At 53.0% G+C, this 16260-nt stretch overlaps 4 protein-coding genes across 4 annotated transcripts; 3 read left to right on the top strand and 1 right to left on the bottom strand.

Annotated features, from left to right (window-relative positions):
• Positions 1–3866: 3866 nt before the first annotated feature.
• CORC01_09253 (uncharacterized protein) lies at positions 3867–4181 on the bottom strand (the record flags this gene model as incomplete). The annotated part of the gene is made up of 1 exon (XM_022620882.1): positions 3867–4181. The coding sequence occupies one exon, from the start codon at positions 4179–4181 to the stop codon at positions 3867–3869; it is 315 nt and encodes a 104-aa protein (XP_022472543.1).
• Positions 4182–4600: 419 nt separating this feature from the next.
• Positions 4601–5627, top strand: CORC01_09252 (twin-arginine translocation pathway signal; the record flags this gene model as incomplete). The annotated part of the gene is made up of 2 exons (XM_022620881.1): positions 4601–4770; positions 4838–5627. 2 exons carry the CDS (start codon positions 4601–4603, stop codon positions 5625–5627), a joined length of 960 nt encoding a protein of 319 aa, XP_022472542.1.
• A 2424-nt stretch (positions 5628–8051) lies between these two features.
• CORC01_09251 (FAD binding domain-containing protein) lies at positions 8052–9340 on the top strand (the record flags this gene model as incomplete). Its single annotated transcript, XM_022620880.1, has 2 exons — positions 8052–8072; positions 8123–9340. 2 exons carry the CDS (start codon positions 8052–8054, stop codon positions 9338–9340), a joined length of 1239 nt encoding a protein of 412 aa, XP_022472541.1.
• Positions 9341–11421: 2081 nt separating this feature from the next.
• CORC01_09250 (uncharacterized protein) lies at positions 11422–15325 on the top strand (the record flags this gene model as incomplete). Its single annotated transcript, XM_022620879.1, has 4 exons — positions 11422–11560; positions 11621–11987; positions 12036–13591; positions 13641–15325. The coding sequence occupies 4 exons, from the start codon at positions 11422–11424 to the stop codon at positions 15323–15325; spliced, it is 3747 nt and encodes a 1248-aa protein (XP_022472540.1).
• Positions 15326–16260: the final 935 nt, after the last annotated feature.

Raw genomic sequence — 16260 nt, 5'->3', positions numbered from 1 at the left:
GTAATAGCAACTATATCTTCGTCCCTGGATGAGTCATTAAGCACAAAAGGCTGGAAGTTGAGAGAAGGGTGGTGGATGAAATAGTAGACATAGCGCCTATGAGCTAGTAAAATGGTACACCCAATTGCACACTTTCACGCTCAATTACTCTCTGATGGCAGAAGAATCGCCCAGGTACGCGGACAACCGTGAGTGACCAAGCCGACAGGTGCAGAGGCAGAGCGCCTGAGAGGTTATACATCTTCTGTCCGGAGCAAGGCTACCCTTGCGCCGCGTTGCAGAGTCGGTGGGTTGGACTCCTATGGTGCGTGGGTTCCAGGGTAGGAACTCGGTAGAGTTTCAGCTGCGGTGGTTGACAAGAGAGCCGGTTTGGAAATTTGACGTGATGACTTAGGCCGGGGATCGGGGTGTGGAGACGCATGCAAGGGAAGGCGGCTGGGGGGCACGGAATGGCTTCAGAAATCGCAAGTGGACCGGAGACACACGATCATGACGCCCCGGAACGAGCACGCAAACAGGGCAAGTCCATTACGACCGTTGGGGTGGGGGGTAGGAGCCTATTCAAGATCAGAGAGTGAGGTGCAATATGAAAAGCCGTCGTTCGAGAGCTCTACATTAAGAATCAGCGACCAGGTGGTTCTCCGCATATTCAGAGACACGCCGCTCTACACTATGCGAATACGATGCTATTCGCAGGTGTGTCGGAATATTCGACGAGAACTTTGAGAACAAGCTGCGTCCATCGTCAAAGACGTGCTGTCAGAGGGCGGCAGAAGAGTCTCCGTAACGTTTGTGGACGTCTTGGCATGGGGAAACTTCCCGTGTCCACAGGGAACTGATCGTTGACTGAAGGGTGGCACGAGTAGGGAAACTTGGGCAAGGTTTCTAGTCCGACCTTGCACCGCAAGTTTGCGGGAGAATAGTGTACAGTGATGTGTGAGAGCAAAAGGTGAATGGAAGCATTGTAACCCCCGATGAAGAGGGAACCCTTGGCCTCTCTGATGTCCTGTGCGATCTGGGCGGCGATCGTCGGGGGGGTTCAATTTTCGTCGGATTGAAGCAGTAGGGCCTGGCTCGATCATCTTCTTGTATCACATAGACAGAGTGGAAGATGTCTCTTTGACAAGCTGTTGGATTAGGAAAGATTTGAATTAGCCAAGCCCGGCACGCGTAGGATCGAGAGACCGGAGCCTTCGTCGACTGCTGCTTAACGTTTCCTGGGCCCCCGATGACTTTCCTTTTCAGGACTTTCCCACAGACCTTTGGCATGTTGGCGTTGCAGGCGGAGCGCATAACTTACCGAGAAGCTGGAACCTGAGGAAAGTTGCTTCTACTCGTTTCCTTCCGAGCAGACATGGCCCAAACGGCTGCGGGGCAAAGGAAAGTAAGTTGTTTCCAAAGGCTTGAACGAGATGCTTAGTTGCCCGAAGACTGCACGCAAGGTGGGACTGCGCCCGACACGCAGTGTAGATGGCACGGCAGAGAGGCGATGACAAAGGGGTTGAGTTTGCTATGTCAGACGCGTGCATATGGTGTACGCTAGTAAACGATGTCGGAGTCATGATGTAGTACTGGTCGAGGCAAGGCAAACTGGAGCCAGCGCCGAAGTTTCAAACGATTGATAACAGGAGTGAGCTTGCGAAAGGGGCGACTTTTCAGAGGTTTTTCCTGTGGGGTAGGGATGAGTGATGGAGAGAAGTGATGAGCGTGGCGGGCGTGACTTCCACACGACTCGGGTCACGGGTAGACGGAATGAGCGCCTGCTCGAGGCGGTCCAGACAGGCCCCTGGGCAAGAGAGAAATGGGATGGGTTCCCTATCTCTTGGCTCATGGATGGGGATTTGGGACGAAAAGAATGGTTTTGAGCATCCAAAGGCTTTTGAAACGGTTTGTAAGCCCTGCAAGGTCTTGGCTTGCCGAAATGAGCCGTGGGAGAACAGGTCTGGCTGAGTGGTTAGCGACCATCCGGTGTCGAATCGTTGGGATGGACTAAAAGAAGGAAGAAGATTGAACTGATGAAAAGTCGAGACTTGGATCACGTGGCCTGATAAAGGACCGATGTGGCAAGAGAGCATGTTTGGGCCCAGCTATCAGATGCCGCTTAGTAAATATTCCGAGTCTGATGTTTTCCACACACGCGAGGAACACTGGATGTGTTAGTCTCCGCCGAGGCAGCCCGCGGGAGAGGCTCAATGTGCCCCATTGTCGATAAGCTTAAGTCACTAGTGTATTTAGGCGGTTTGGAATCAGTACCAGGCCGGAAACCACGCTGACCATGAGGTGACGAGGTCAGTGCTTTGGTTGCAGAATCGTCCTCTTGTGGTAGGCCTTGAGATTGGGACGGCCGTTTGATAGTGAGCTGCGAGAGGCGTTAGTCTAGATCTGGGGTTGCTCTCCGGTCGTTTCCACGAAAGCCAGATCACGAGCGTGTCCTGCTAGTCTTTCGTATCTCAAGACCTAGCATGGCCTTGCCAGGTCAGAAAGCAAGCAAGCAAGCAATCCTCAAGTCAGCCCAACTGTCTACCTAGCTTTTCCAGCTGAGGATGCCTAAGAGGCCGATCGAGCCCAGCGCTCCGGCTGTCAAGATCATGAACTGTGATTGAGGAGGCAATACAGATAGCCTCTCGCAGCCGCGGCTCGCAGATCATAGTCCTAAGCAAATGGTGCGTTACATCCTTATCTAGCAACGACAGGAGGATCTAGAATCCTAGATTTCTCCTCATACAGTTGGCAACGTCCGAAGGTGTCGATTGCTGTGCAAATGAGCATCGTCTCCTTATCGCAGGATCGCAGCGGTATACGGCGCCGGGGGTTGGATAAATGCAAGCAGTCAGATGGGTTAGGGTGCGTGGTCGTCTGGCCTTGGCGTTGTGGGATGGACGGCTCCAACAGACCGGCACGGAAAGTCGAAGCAAAGCAAGGCGGCTTAGAAAGCGGAAAGGGGAAAGCGAGGTTGAGCAGTGGAAAGAGACGTTACCGAGAGAACGTTCCTGCAGATGCCTGGGTACGTACCCGCGCTAAGCCCAGCGAGGTTTTGCAGGGAGAGGCTCCACCCGGGCGGCGGCCAATCAATCACCACGGAAGGCACCAGTGACAGGGTGGTCCGGGCGTTCACGGACCGGGGTTTCTGACGTGGGAGACGTATCACAATGGTTTCGGTCGACGGCCCGTCCGTGACCCGGGTCGACGTCTACCTAGTCTTGGCTGGGGGTCACGATGCAACAAAGTTGGTTCGGCTGCAATGCCAAAACAGTGGCGAGCGAGGGGGCCTTTGTGTACATTCACATTCACCTCTTGGCCTCCTCAACGGCCCTCAGAAACCCCCTTCTGCCCCAGGACTCCCGGTGGGGTCACTGCTCGCAGGACCCTTGCAATACACAAAGTCAAAGTCAAAAAGAAGCGCAAAAACAAGCTCGGCAGGGGGTCGCTGCAGCATCTGGAATCGGGCTTCATCCCAATCTAAGGAGTTGATCTAGTTCCTTGCCCAATCCCATCTGGCCCCTCTTTCTGCTTATTGTGCTCTCTGATTGGTGCTTTTAGCCGTCGAGTCTCTGCCGATTCGTTGAGCTTGTTTGGACCGCAGCGAAACGAAACATGCAAAGAGTACCTACTCCGTAGCCCTTACTGGTGCACCTGCTACACCTGCCCACGCTGCTTGGCCTTGCCTTTCCCTCGTTCACGGATAGGTACTCTCACTCACACCTCTCCATCCCACTCGCTCAATCTCCTGCCTCGTTCCTGGGCCATGCGGAGGACAGGCAAGGTCTCGCTGCCATCTGAACTTTCCACCATGTTCTCTTTCTCCATGCACACCCTTCTACGCCATTGGCAAGGGGTACCATCCAACCCTTGACTTGGCTTGCCCGCTAGATCCCCTTTCCCGTCTTCCAATACGCACCGCATGCGCGCGCACACACGCTCTTCCAGGCAAGCGCTGCATTTGTTGCGGCTTGCCCTGGACTCTCCCTCAGTACCAGCACCAACACCAAATGCAAGCTCCTGCTCACTGTACCCTGCACCCCTGTCGGGTGTGAAGCTTTGTGGTCGAGCGTAATCTTGTTACCCGCATTGTGGGCTCCCGTGTGAACCGACGACGGAAAGAAAGCTTGCCGCAAACAATCCCCAGCAAGGACCCAAGTCGATCCGACCCCTCCCGAGTAGCAGAAAATGAGAAGGGCCATGCGTGTGTGCAAGGCGAGATACGCCATGGGGGAGCGGCAAGATGCTATGGCCAAAGTGAAGCGTCTTTATTGCTCGCTTGTTTCCCCCCCTCACCATCTTATTCGCGCCCCCTTCTCTTCTTTTCTCTCTATTCCGTTCACCGTGTGTCAATTTCTTTAAACTTCCAAAAGCGCTGGTCTGCTTTCCTGGTCCACCGGTTTTGCTTACACTTTCCTTTCCCTTCGAGACCTACTTCGCCCTGTCACTCCCTCGGACAACATTCTTAATACCCCCTTTTAATCTTTCACTTCATCGACCGTCCCAGGTGGCACCGATCGACCCATCTTATATCCGAAAATCTGCTCCGGGAGACCAGCCAATCGAACAGGAAAAGAAAGTATAGGGCGAGCAAAGCTAAAATCACACAACCTAATCAACCATGCCTTCCACAATGAAGTCCGTTCTTGTCGCCTGCCTGGCCGCAGTGGCCACCGCCGCCCCCCTGGGCCCCAAGTTGAACGCCGAGCAGATGAAGATCTACGACCTTGCCAAGAGGCAACAGGCTGGAGCTGGGGCTGCTGGATTGACGGATATTGATATCTTGCAATTGTGAGTCGGACTGGGAGATGGTGGTGGGTGGAAGCTACAGGAGCCGGGACTAACACGAATTTCGCAGCGCCCTCACTCTAGAATGGCTCGAGGGAACCTTCTACCAGCAAGGCTTCCAGAAGTTCCCCGCCCAGGACTTCCAGGCCCTCGGTCTGTCCAACGAGCAAGTCAATGACCTCCAACAAGTCGGTGCTACTGAATTGTCTCACGTCTCCTTCCTGCAATCCGCCATCGCCCAGGCCGGCACCCAGCCAGTACAGCCCTGCCAGTACAACTTCGGCTTCACGAATGCGGCTGGCATGGTCGCAACCGCTGGTGTTCTCGAGAACGTTGGTGTTTCTGCTTACCTCGGTGCCGCTCCTCTCGTGAAGGACAAGGCCATCCTTGGCGCTGCCGGCTCTATCCTCACCATTGAGGCCCGCCACCAGACCTTCATCCGTGCCGCCTCCAAGCAGATCTCCATCCCCCAGGCTTTCGACGCCCCCCTCGGTGTCCGCGCCGTCTTCTCTCTGGCCGCACCCTTCATCGTCTCCTGCCCCCAGGGCTCCAACTTGGCTCTGCAGCCCTTCCCCAAGTTGACCATGACCGCTCCCGCCGACCCCAAGGCCGTCGCCATTGGCGCTCCTATCATGCTCCAGTCCGATGCTGCACCTCAGGCCAAGGCTTGCGCCTTCACCACCGGCGGTCTCCAACCCGGTGGAACTGCCTTCACTCCCTTCACCCCTCAGCAGGGCTGCGTCGTTCCCCAGGGTCTCAGCGGCGTCGTCTACCTTTCCCTCACGAACAACGCCCCCATGGCTGGCACGCTCACCGATGACATCATTGTGGCCGGTCCCATGGTGCTTACCATCTCGTAAGCGTGTTCCGAGAGTTCGGGTTTCGAGGCTGCCCGGTTATGAGTGGGCTGCAAGGACGTGTTGGGCGTGCGTTGATTAATCCCGAAGTATCAAAACAAAGCAAAAATGGGGGGAACAAAGCGCATGATGCCTTCGCTTTACGACAACGGAAGTTGGATAGTCAAGAGCCAAATCAGCCAGTTTTTCGAAAATGTCGACCTCTTTTATTCTCTTTTTGACACTTCGCTCCCTCCAACCTCACTATCCCACTATCCGATCAAAAACATTTCACTTCTCTGGCTGAATAGATGGCCTGTATATATGATGGTCATATTATATATATTCCCGACGGGGCTTCAGGAGTCTACCCAAGGCTTTTATGTATTGTTTAACTGGTAACTCAATTTCTTTTCTTCATCTCATTATCTTAAGAGTCTTTTTTTACATCATCTATTTTCATTTGTCGCATCACATCCCCTAGTCGTCGAAGAGACACGGGAACAATCAGTATGAAGGGTGAAAAGGGCCAGGAAAAAGTCGTGCCCCGGCAAAGCGGAAGAATGCTATTATACCAGCAGAATAAAGCACGATTTGTTGAAACAAATTCAACACCAAGCATCTTAGCCCCTCCTTCCGTGCGCGATGAGATGAGTCAACTGAGAGACAAGGGAACAGTGAGAACGTCGGAAAGTTGAATTGGGTCACGAGCAAGGCGATACAATTGAAATCAGCGCGTAATTCAAGTCATCATTCATTTGCCGCAGAGGCTGTCGAACCAACACAATTTCCAATCACGTTGTGATATGAGAGGTGCTAAGCTAAGCCGCGAGAAGAGCCGCGGTAGGGATTCGTTGAGGATGAAACTGCATATCTGGGGACAGGAAGAAAGAACGAGATGAAGAGACAAGCCGACGCTGTGTCAGCACAAAGTCGGCGTCTTCACGCCAGAACCGATCCCAAATCACAGTGGTTGCTCCCCGGGTCGGATATGCTTACTTTGCGATTACGGGCCTGTTTGACTTATCATGCGCCATTCAAATGATTGGAAGGCGTCGAGCAAGTAGTTGCCTTAGCTTCCGCGGGATTTTCTGTCCGAATTTGGATGGAATTTTCCCTATACGGCTTTTTGTGTACTCTTGTCCAACAACTAGGTGGAAAAATACTGAACATTGTTCTAATGTCATTTGAATGCTGCCAACACACAGGGCTAAAATAGCTCTGAGAGTACTGGAGCATATTCTGGTGTGACTATTCAAGTGTTAAGCAGTGATATAAATTCGGTGAATCAGCCGTGTCAACAGGTCTTCAGCAAGTAGGAATGACGACATGGAGCAATGGGAGAAGAGCAAGTACCACAGCTGCAAAAGTCTCCCAATTACCAATTCGCTTCTTCCAACGCCGCTTTGCTCGATCAAATTGATTCCCTTCCGCTTTCCATACCACTGACTCTCTGTACGCTGTCCATAACATCGAACGAACGTGTTGTCTGTTACTAAGCTACAGGTTCTGGCGAACCATTCCCGCACACTCGCGTACTCAGAAATGAAACAGTCCGCGGGATATGAATTGATGCCAATCTAGCGAATCCCAGGGAGGTAGAAGGCCTGAGAAATTTGGCTCGGAATGTACATTCTACGATCGTTTATAACCAGCAATACCCGGTAAGGGCGAATAAGTCTCACCGGAATTGGTGCCGCTGCTTTTTTGCCATTGTGGGGCCGGTCGACCCCGGTATAGCATCGGGCAGTTGCCGGAGCTCTGCGATGCTTCCACCTGCATCGGGGCGCTATTATCCGCCAACATTCGTTTATAGCATCCAATAGGTTAGATGAGCAGACCAACTAGGCTAACAATCTCCCTGACATGACATTCTACCTTTTTGAGCTGGCTCACAACGGGTTTCCTTCGCTGCCGAAGTCTTGTAACTGACCAGGATCATGTCCCACGTGACGGGACTTGGAGATACATGACGACGCAACCCTCACGCAAGAAAGTTATCTATTATTTCTTGAGAGGCTATATAACGTGAGATTTACAACTATCCCGTTGGACAGTTGCGACGTGCAGGTTTAGCGCAAAGTCTAACGGGAACCCCTCCGATCTAAATTGCTTCCATTCAATCTAAAAATGATCTGCCGAATCTTTAACCCCGCGTGTGCCCTTCATCGTTCCGCCTGTCAGTTCGGTCGCTCGCGGGGTGACGTCTGCGGGGTCGAAGTCTGCCCGTAAAATGGAGCAGATGGGGACATCCTCGGCTAGCACCCCGGCGATGGGGAAAAGTACCGTTGCATCGACGGATTACTGGCAACAAGTCCGGCGCGATGCGAATCCGTTGCGGGGTTGACTCGTGTCCCATAACAGTCGCAGCCCCTATGAAGATTGTGGACTCTCTCGTCGTTTCACTGCAGGCTTGTAATGATTGATTGAGCAAATTCAGAGCCAAAGATGAGCCGCCCGTTCAGCAATGTACGGTCTCCAACCTTTCCAGACGAATGGCGTATTAACATAAAGAACAGGTCGTGATCGTCGGAGCTGGCCCCTCTGGCCTACTTCTCGCCCTGCTCCTGTCCAAGCATGGCATTCCGGTTCACATCCTAGAGGCTCAGGACCACCTCGATCAGCAACCGCGCGCCGCCCACTACGGTCCCGCAGCCATACCCGATCTCAAGCGAGCAGGGGTTCTGGACGAGATTCGACGTCGCGGCATGACGGTGAACAAGTTTGTATGGCGTCGACTTGACGACCACAGCCTCATCACCGGGTTCGATTCGGGAGTGCTACGCGATGCCAACGGCGAAGACCTGCGGACTACGTGTCTCGCACTGCAGGAACTCGACCAGGTCATGCTCGACGAGTTCTTGGAGAAGTACAACGGAACCATCAGCTGGGAACACCGTGTGGTTGGCCTCGGACAGGAAGAAACCCGCGCCTGGGTCGACGTCGAAACTCCCGAGGGGAAGAAGCGGATCGAGGCCGACTACATTGTCGGATGCGACGGCGCCAACAGCGCCGTTCGAAAGGGGCTTTTCGGCGACGAGTACCCGGGCTGGACGTGGGATCAGCAAATCGTCGCGACGAACACGTACTACGATTTTGCCGGAAAGTTTGGATTCGACGACGCCAACTTCATCATCCATCCCGAGCACTTCTTCATGGCGGCCAAGATTACCAACGACGGCCTGTACCGCGTGACCTATGGCGAGGAGTCGAACCTCTCACACGAGGAATTGAAGGCGCGCCAGCGGGAGAAGTTCAAGACGATGTTGCCGGGACACCCCGAGCCTGACGAGTACAACGTGGTCAACTTTGCCCCGTACAAGATGCACCAGCGGTGTGCCCCGCAGTTCCGCGTCGGTCGGTTCATGCTGGCGGCCGACGCGGCGCACTTGTGTAACCCCTGGGGCGGTCTGGGAATCACGGGCGGGTTCGTCGACGTCGGCGGCTTGTACGACTGCCTCGCGGGGATCTGGGACGGAGTGGCGAATGAGAGCATACTCGATCTGTACAGCGAGAAGAGGAGGGACAAGTGGAGGACGATTATTGACCCGATATCGCAGGAGAACTTTCGGAGGGTATCGGATGCGGACCCGGCCACGAGGCTGGAGAGGGATGGGTTCATGCAGATGTGTGTGCGCGCTGGGAAGGACCCGGTGTTTATGAGGGAGTTGATGATGGGGAGCTTTGATGTGAGGTATGATTTTACGCAGCATTATAAGAAGGTGAACGGTCCGTAGTGAGCGGTGCTTGCCACGAGCCATTAGCCTCAGCGGGATGAGTTACAGAGTGAACCTAGGGCAGTGACAGACAATATATATCTCTTAACTATAACAAGCGTGCCATAAATCTCGCAAACCACACGCCTTAAGTAATAAAATCACAAGACTCCGGTCAAGTATCGTGTTTTTCGCACGGCTTACTACAGGGAACACAGGCAAAGGGTCTGGTGTTTTCTCATCCCTCAGAAAATGTACGATTACGTCACACACCAACTCTAAGAGACATGAAGGTACATTTTACTGAATCCTGTCAGGCGGGGAAGCTTGAGAATAACTCTCGGACTACCAAAAGATGCAACTTCACTGGAATGCGGCTCGACACCATATCTATTGGACATGTGTAAGTGATGTAGAAGAAGGCCGAGGCTGTTCATATCATTCGTGTCCGCACGGCATGGAGAATGCAGCGACTTGGGGATGAACCAACGCCAACGTAGCTTTGGAAATAGTTTCCGAAGGGCTGGTGAATTTACGCAAACTATCTCAGCGCCGAGTTCTTGAAGCTTCTTGGCTGCTGATTTGTTGGCAACTCTACTTACGAAGTTGATTTACACCAGATGCATGCATGAATTAAGACACCGTGCGTCATGTAAGATTGGAGGATCCGGGGACAAAGAAGGTCAGAAGTGAAGTCATGGGTATAATCGACAACTTGCCCGAGAATTCCGCAAAATATCCTACCCGTTTAGTGCTAAAATGGGTGGACGGCCCGTTGTACAAAGACTGAAGCGACTGACTGTCACGCAGATGGCCCGTACTCAGCCGCAACAGCAAAGCCGCAATATTAAGATTAATTTTCTGTCAGTGCATTGAAAATATTCTACTCAGTCATTTCTTCAAGGGGAGCAGACGAAGGCTTGCTATCATAGATAGGGTCGAACATTATGGGGAGGCTGTGACGACCGGCCGACTGCTCGGCCCCACATGCAGGGTCCCTTTCGGAGCAGGCGGGGCTCCGTGCTCCGTGCGACGCGGTCGACTACGACGCCGTCCGGGCCTCCCCAACACACCTTATGACTTCACTTGACCAAAACCGCTGAATTGTCTTCAATGAGACTCGCCCGTATCCAATTGGGGATTTGCACAAGCTCATCAAGGCACCGAGAGAAGATTCATCTTGATGTTGCACAATTGCACAACTCGCTTGGAAGAGTGGTGCAGTTGCCGGGATAAATCGATGGCCCACCTCTATTCTCAGCGCTCCAATGAGACGTTCGCGCCCGGCGGCTAATCCTGATGGTTCACTGCAACCCAATTTGTCCCTGCAGACAGAGTGCTATACCCCTGTCAACCTTCTCACATTCTTCGTCCACTTCATGCTATGTGAGCCCAACACTCTGCCAACTCACGGAGTCTGTGAAACGAAGCAATTGGAAAGGCAGACTGGAAATGATACGAGAAGATGAAAGCGGAGTCTGATCACTAAAGTAATGAATGTGTAAGAGGCTCAGCAGTGGCAAGGCATTCTAAGTCTTCGTCTAGCCCCCCGCAGGGCCGCGGCCCCTCGATCATCTCTCCAGCGCTTAGCCATCACCTCCCATTCCTCAATACCCATGACCGCGGGCCCACGTCGAACACCAACTTGGTGCACGATCCCTGGATGCCATCACGTCCTGTTGGCGCGATGTAGTATTCGAGGCCAGGAACGGCTCAAAATCATGCGCATCGACAAGTTGCCGCGCTGAACATTATGCTGTTGGTAGCAAGTTAACCTCTTGGCCTGTTTCGGCGACCCACGCTGTCGGGTTCAGTCTGTCAGTTCCGTTCCCTTAAGGTGCTGCGTCTCCCAGGGACAGAGGCTGTCTGACCTGAGTTCCTTCATCTCGCTCTCCCTTATTTTCTTTCTTGCCTTGTTTCCTTTGTTACTCGATCTGGTTTTGAAGGGGTTTCTTTCAAGTCTTTGCTTGTCAAGGGTCAAGGGTCATTGAGTCTTTTAGTCGAGCTCTCATCAACTGAGCCACATAAACACGCAACCGAGAACAGTTGAGGGTCCTTCCGTTCCCCTCCTTTACAGTCTACGGCCGTTGTCCACCGAGGCCATGGGCATCAAGGGACCCGAAGTCCATGAGACTCGGCTTCTCGGAGGCCAAGATGGCTCACCTGAGAAGCAGAGTCGAAAGACTTGGTCGCCCTTCGTGTTCCATAGCTCACGAGACAGCGAGTGCAGTCTTGATTCAGGTTATACCGAATATGGAGATGAACCGAAAGTCGAATGCCACGAACTAACATATCCAATAGTTCACAAACACGGGTGGAAGCCATTGACTCTCAGTGCTCCTGTGCTTTTCTCCTTCGCCTTTGCGTCCTTCCTTCTTGCAGTCATCGTTGAGATACTGGCACAACAGAGCCAAGCCAAAGGAGGACTGGCACTTTCCGAATCCGCAGATGACATACCGCCGTTAGCAAACTTCTGTTACTTGTTTCTACCTACGATTGTTGCCGTTATCTATAGTCTGCTATGGAGCTGGATTGATCTCGACGTAAAGCGCATGCAGCCCTGGTTGGAGATGTCAAAGCCGGAGGGTGCCGATGCCGACCACTCAGTATTTCTCGATTATCCCTACGACTTCATTGCCTTTGTCCCTATGAAGGCAGCCAGGAGACGGTTAGCAACACCCCGAGTGTTCCTACGCCTTACGCTCACATGAGATAGGCATTGGCCAGTATTCTACGGAGGAACGGTAATGGTCATCATCTTTTGGCTGATTACCCCGTTGCAGAGTGCCATACTTGGAACAGGACCTGTCGATGTCCAGAGACTGATCAACACCACGACATCTGAGAAGACAATTCCATCTTCAGAGCAACCATTCATCCTGGATCAGTCTCTCCTCAATGAAGGCTATGCCATCACTTGGTTGAATCAGTCCCTACCGCCTTTCACAGCACCTGAGTATACCCTCTTACCTTTCGCAGCTGACACGGAGCGGGAGCATACACCTACGACCAATTGGACAGGTAGTACGACCAAGTTTTGGACCCAGCTAGAGTGCTGGCCAGGCGACATCTCACATCATGGCTCCGAGTTGAAAAAGACCTACGATTTCAGCAACGGTCGAGGTTGCAATGCCAGCGACATCGATGTTTACGGCTACACTAGCGACACAATGCCATACAAAATGCTCTATGTTGGCTACCAGAACAGTGCATGGGCTGATTACTATCTGGAGAGGGACGATACTTGCCCTCCAAGCGCGGCCGGTCACCAATTCTTGTCCATGTGGTCGCGGTACAATGCAACCTCAAAAGAGATCAAGATAGCGTCAGCTTTCTGCGAGACGAGCTACTTCAAACAGCAGGTCAACGTCACTGTGTCTTCAGCCGACCAGGCCCCGATAGAAGGCTCCTTGATATCTATTGGTCCGCGTGAACGCCTACCAGGGACGGAATTCAACTTCACTGCTTTTGAGCATCTTCTGGGAGTCGGAGTCTCATCAGTGGAGGGGACGGCGAGGCGGGAGTATCCTTTTCAAGGTATCCTGCTCGAGCATTATCAACAAGTCGAGGACTTAGGCATCAGCTGGCCCATGTCACCGATGGTAGGGTTCGCCATCGCTGCTCAGAATAGGACACCATTGGAATCGTTCAAAAACGAGGCTGTCATGGGAGATGCATACAACACGACACACAAGATGCTGTTTTCCCTCGCGCTTCGACGTGTTCTGGCCAATGACACCTTAACAGTCACAAGTGAAGGAAGTGTCGAGTTTGTGCTTCATGGCATCATCGTCAGCCGCCTGTTTTCCGCCATCGTCGAAGGCTTCCTAGTTCTCGTTGGAATTTTCACTTTCCTCATTTGGTGGCATAGTTTCCGAGCTGAGAGCAGGTTGACCATGGACCCAGCTTCACTGGGATCACTAATCAGCCTTTGCCAGAACAGTACGGTTCTTCTCGATCGATTTGCTGGAAAGGGGGCTGTATCCGAAGACACACTCAAGAAGGCTTTCAGAGACCAGAGGTTCAAGCTGTTGTGTGGCTGTCAGAGCCGCACGAGACAGATGGTTATCAAGGTCGTCGACGTCAGAGATGAGCCTACTGAAGGTCAACGCATCAGTCTCACCCAGCCCGAAGCCCCTTTCTCGGTTGGTCACTACTCACCGGTGAAACCCTTGGCACTTAGGCGCGGAGTTGGTTTGGCCGTGATAGTGACCATGATTAGCGCAGTCGTTGCGCTCGTCTATCTGAAGTTGGAGGAGAAAAGGAACCGAGGTCCGTTTGGTAACTCCCTCCTTAGAAGAATACTCTGACTCTAGAGCAGGGCTCATTCGGCCGACGACAAACTTTGAGGTCCTCCAAATCTTGGAAAATTACGTCCCGACGATTTTTGCGACGTTTCTCGAGCCCTTTTGGGTGCTTGTTAACCGACTCCTTTGCATCATTCAGCCGTTCCGAGATTTATGGACCGGTCGAAAGACTGCAGGCGGATCCATCAACGCAAGGTACACCTCTGTGCCTCCTCAGCTGGCCTTGTGGCGCGCAGCAAAGTCTGGCCACTTCATGCTCATGGCGATCTGTGTCTTGGCTCTCCTTTCGAACCTGCTCGCTGTCGGCCTCGGTGGTCTCTTCAACGAGTTTCCAGTGGTAATCGAGAGCACACAGGATTTTCAGCAAACTCTTAGGCCGCAGCTGAACAACACGTCAATTTACTCCAGTGAGACGAGCAGGCTCTTTGCTAGCAGCGTCGCAGCTTACGCGGTGCCCTTCTACATTACAATGAACAACATCTCGCAAGGTACACCTCTACCCGCCTGGATTACCCATGACTACTTCTTCCAGCCGTTTACTCTTGGCCCCGGGGGAAAAGGTACGAGCGACAGCTATACGGCGAGAACAAGAGGGTTCGGCTTGAACCCGTCCTGCTCCTCCATAGGCACTTTCGAATCAACAGTCAAAGCACCCGTTATCAACTACACGTACATCAGAAACGGTGAAGCTGTTCCTGACTGTCCCACCACTCACCAGGCTTACTCGTTCGACTTCAATAGCACAATACACCCAGCGTTGGATGGAGAATGCGCAGCTGAAGACGTTAGGATGTTTGGCGACAGCTACAGTCTAGTTCCCTGCAATGTCGCGTTCAGCATGGGTTGGGGAAGGGCCCCGAACATCACGAACAAGGAGGATGGACAGATGGAATCTACTTTTGTCGTTTGCGAGCCGACCTTCACGACAGCATTGTTTGACGTCACGGTAGATCGCGAAGGTCACGTTTACCACTCCGTCTTGGCATCGGAGCCATCGCCGACTCTGGATTACCCCCTGTCCACCAACCACACCGATGCGATTGCGGTTTTGCTCAATAAGATCTTCTTCAAGGACCATTTGGCATGGCACAACGACAGCCTGTCCTTGGACTGGTTCAACTACCTGATAAAGATCTCCGACCCCGACAGCCACGTCCTCGACCCCAACGTCTTCCCGAACGCGACCGCCCTCGCACCGACCGTCGAACGAGTATACCGACAGCTCTACGTCCTCATGCTGGGCCTGAACCACTTTCTCTTTGACGAGTACCAGGAGCCCATCACCATCACGGGCGTCCAGCGCAAGACCGAGACGCGCATCTTCATGGACGCGACCGCGTTCACCATCAGCCTCGTTGTGCTCGGCATCAACATCCTCGTCGCCGCAGCGCTCTACGGCTTCTCTATCAAGCACTTCCTCCCACGCATGCCGACGACCATTGGCTCCATCCTGGCCTACGTAGCGCCGAGCAGGGCGGTACGTGAGTACGACGGGCCCGAGAGCCTACAGGCCGCGACATTCAGTTTCGGACGGTACGTCGGCGACGACGGGCGAGCGAACGTGGGCATCGATCTCGATCCGTTCGTGGTCCCGGTCAAGCTTTCTTCGCTGAGGAAGGGAGACACACAACCGAGGAAAGGATTGCTGAGTCGAGTGATGGGCAGGGGAGGTGAGAAGCGCGGGGATACCTGGTTATAGGGGGGCATGAGTGGACATTTTCCGGATGGGATGAAAGCATGACATGAGATATCGAATGACACGGAAACGGCAAGGCGATTGTCCAAAAGGAAATGTATCGTGTGAAGGGAAATATTCGGCACCATCTCACCAACTCCCCAACTCCACTTCTGGTATGAGAGGAGGAGGTCATCAGGGACGCGAAAGCGATGAGCGGCCGTTGATGGAGAAAATTATACCTAGGGAACATGCATATTACAGACGCAGTCATGAATTCTCGCATCAAGCTCAGGGCTGTAATCGATACCAATGTCAAACAACAAATAAAGAGATGAGGAATTACAGTTCATCTAGTGCGAGCGGGAATATAATTAGTCCCCACTGCAAACTTTTGTCCACCCTTCTGAAGTTCTCGGTGTCGATCTCGGCCCATGCGCATCTTCCCGTCAGAAGTGGTGTCAATCTTGCTCAGCTCGACAGGGAACAGCTCACAGTCGAAGGCTCCACGCCCATTCAAACGTCAAATGCGGCATATGATTGTGAAATGGTATGTTCTCGTTAAACATTGAATAAGTTTCCTGCTGTGTCGGTAAGGTTTAACCTATGTCAAGCTCCCTGCTCAACACAATCCCTAAAGCAACCCCCCCTCCCCCCAAACCCCACGAGGTCATCGCCCATGTTCAAGGGCCTTCCCCGCGGCGCGTGTTAGAGTGGCCACATCGGATTTTCGAGCTCTGGTTTCTGAGTGGCCAGGCGCCAATTTGCGCTTTGACTTGAGATGGGAAGATGAGGTGTGAAGCTTTGGAATCAGTGAGCGCATGGTAGCTAAGAGCTGAGTGAGCTTCCGGACAATTGTACAACTCCACCATTTGTTTCACGTCACATGGATTCAGATTTGGGGAAGGGTTTAATGAGCAAATGTTTATGTTGTTGATAATCTCTCAAATCCCCCCCCC

The sequence above is a fragment of the Colletotrichum orchidophilum genome (genome assembly GCF_001831195.1).
Source record: "Colletotrichum orchidophilum strain IMI 309357 chromosome Unknown Scaffold_83.1, whole genome shotgun sequence".
Lineage (NCBI taxonomy): Eukaryota > Fungi > Ascomycota > Sordariomycetes > Glomerellales > Glomerellaceae > Colletotrichum > Colletotrichum orchidophilum.
Note: the sequence above shows the minus strand (reverse complement) of the source record. Positions and strands in the feature narration are given on the sequence as shown.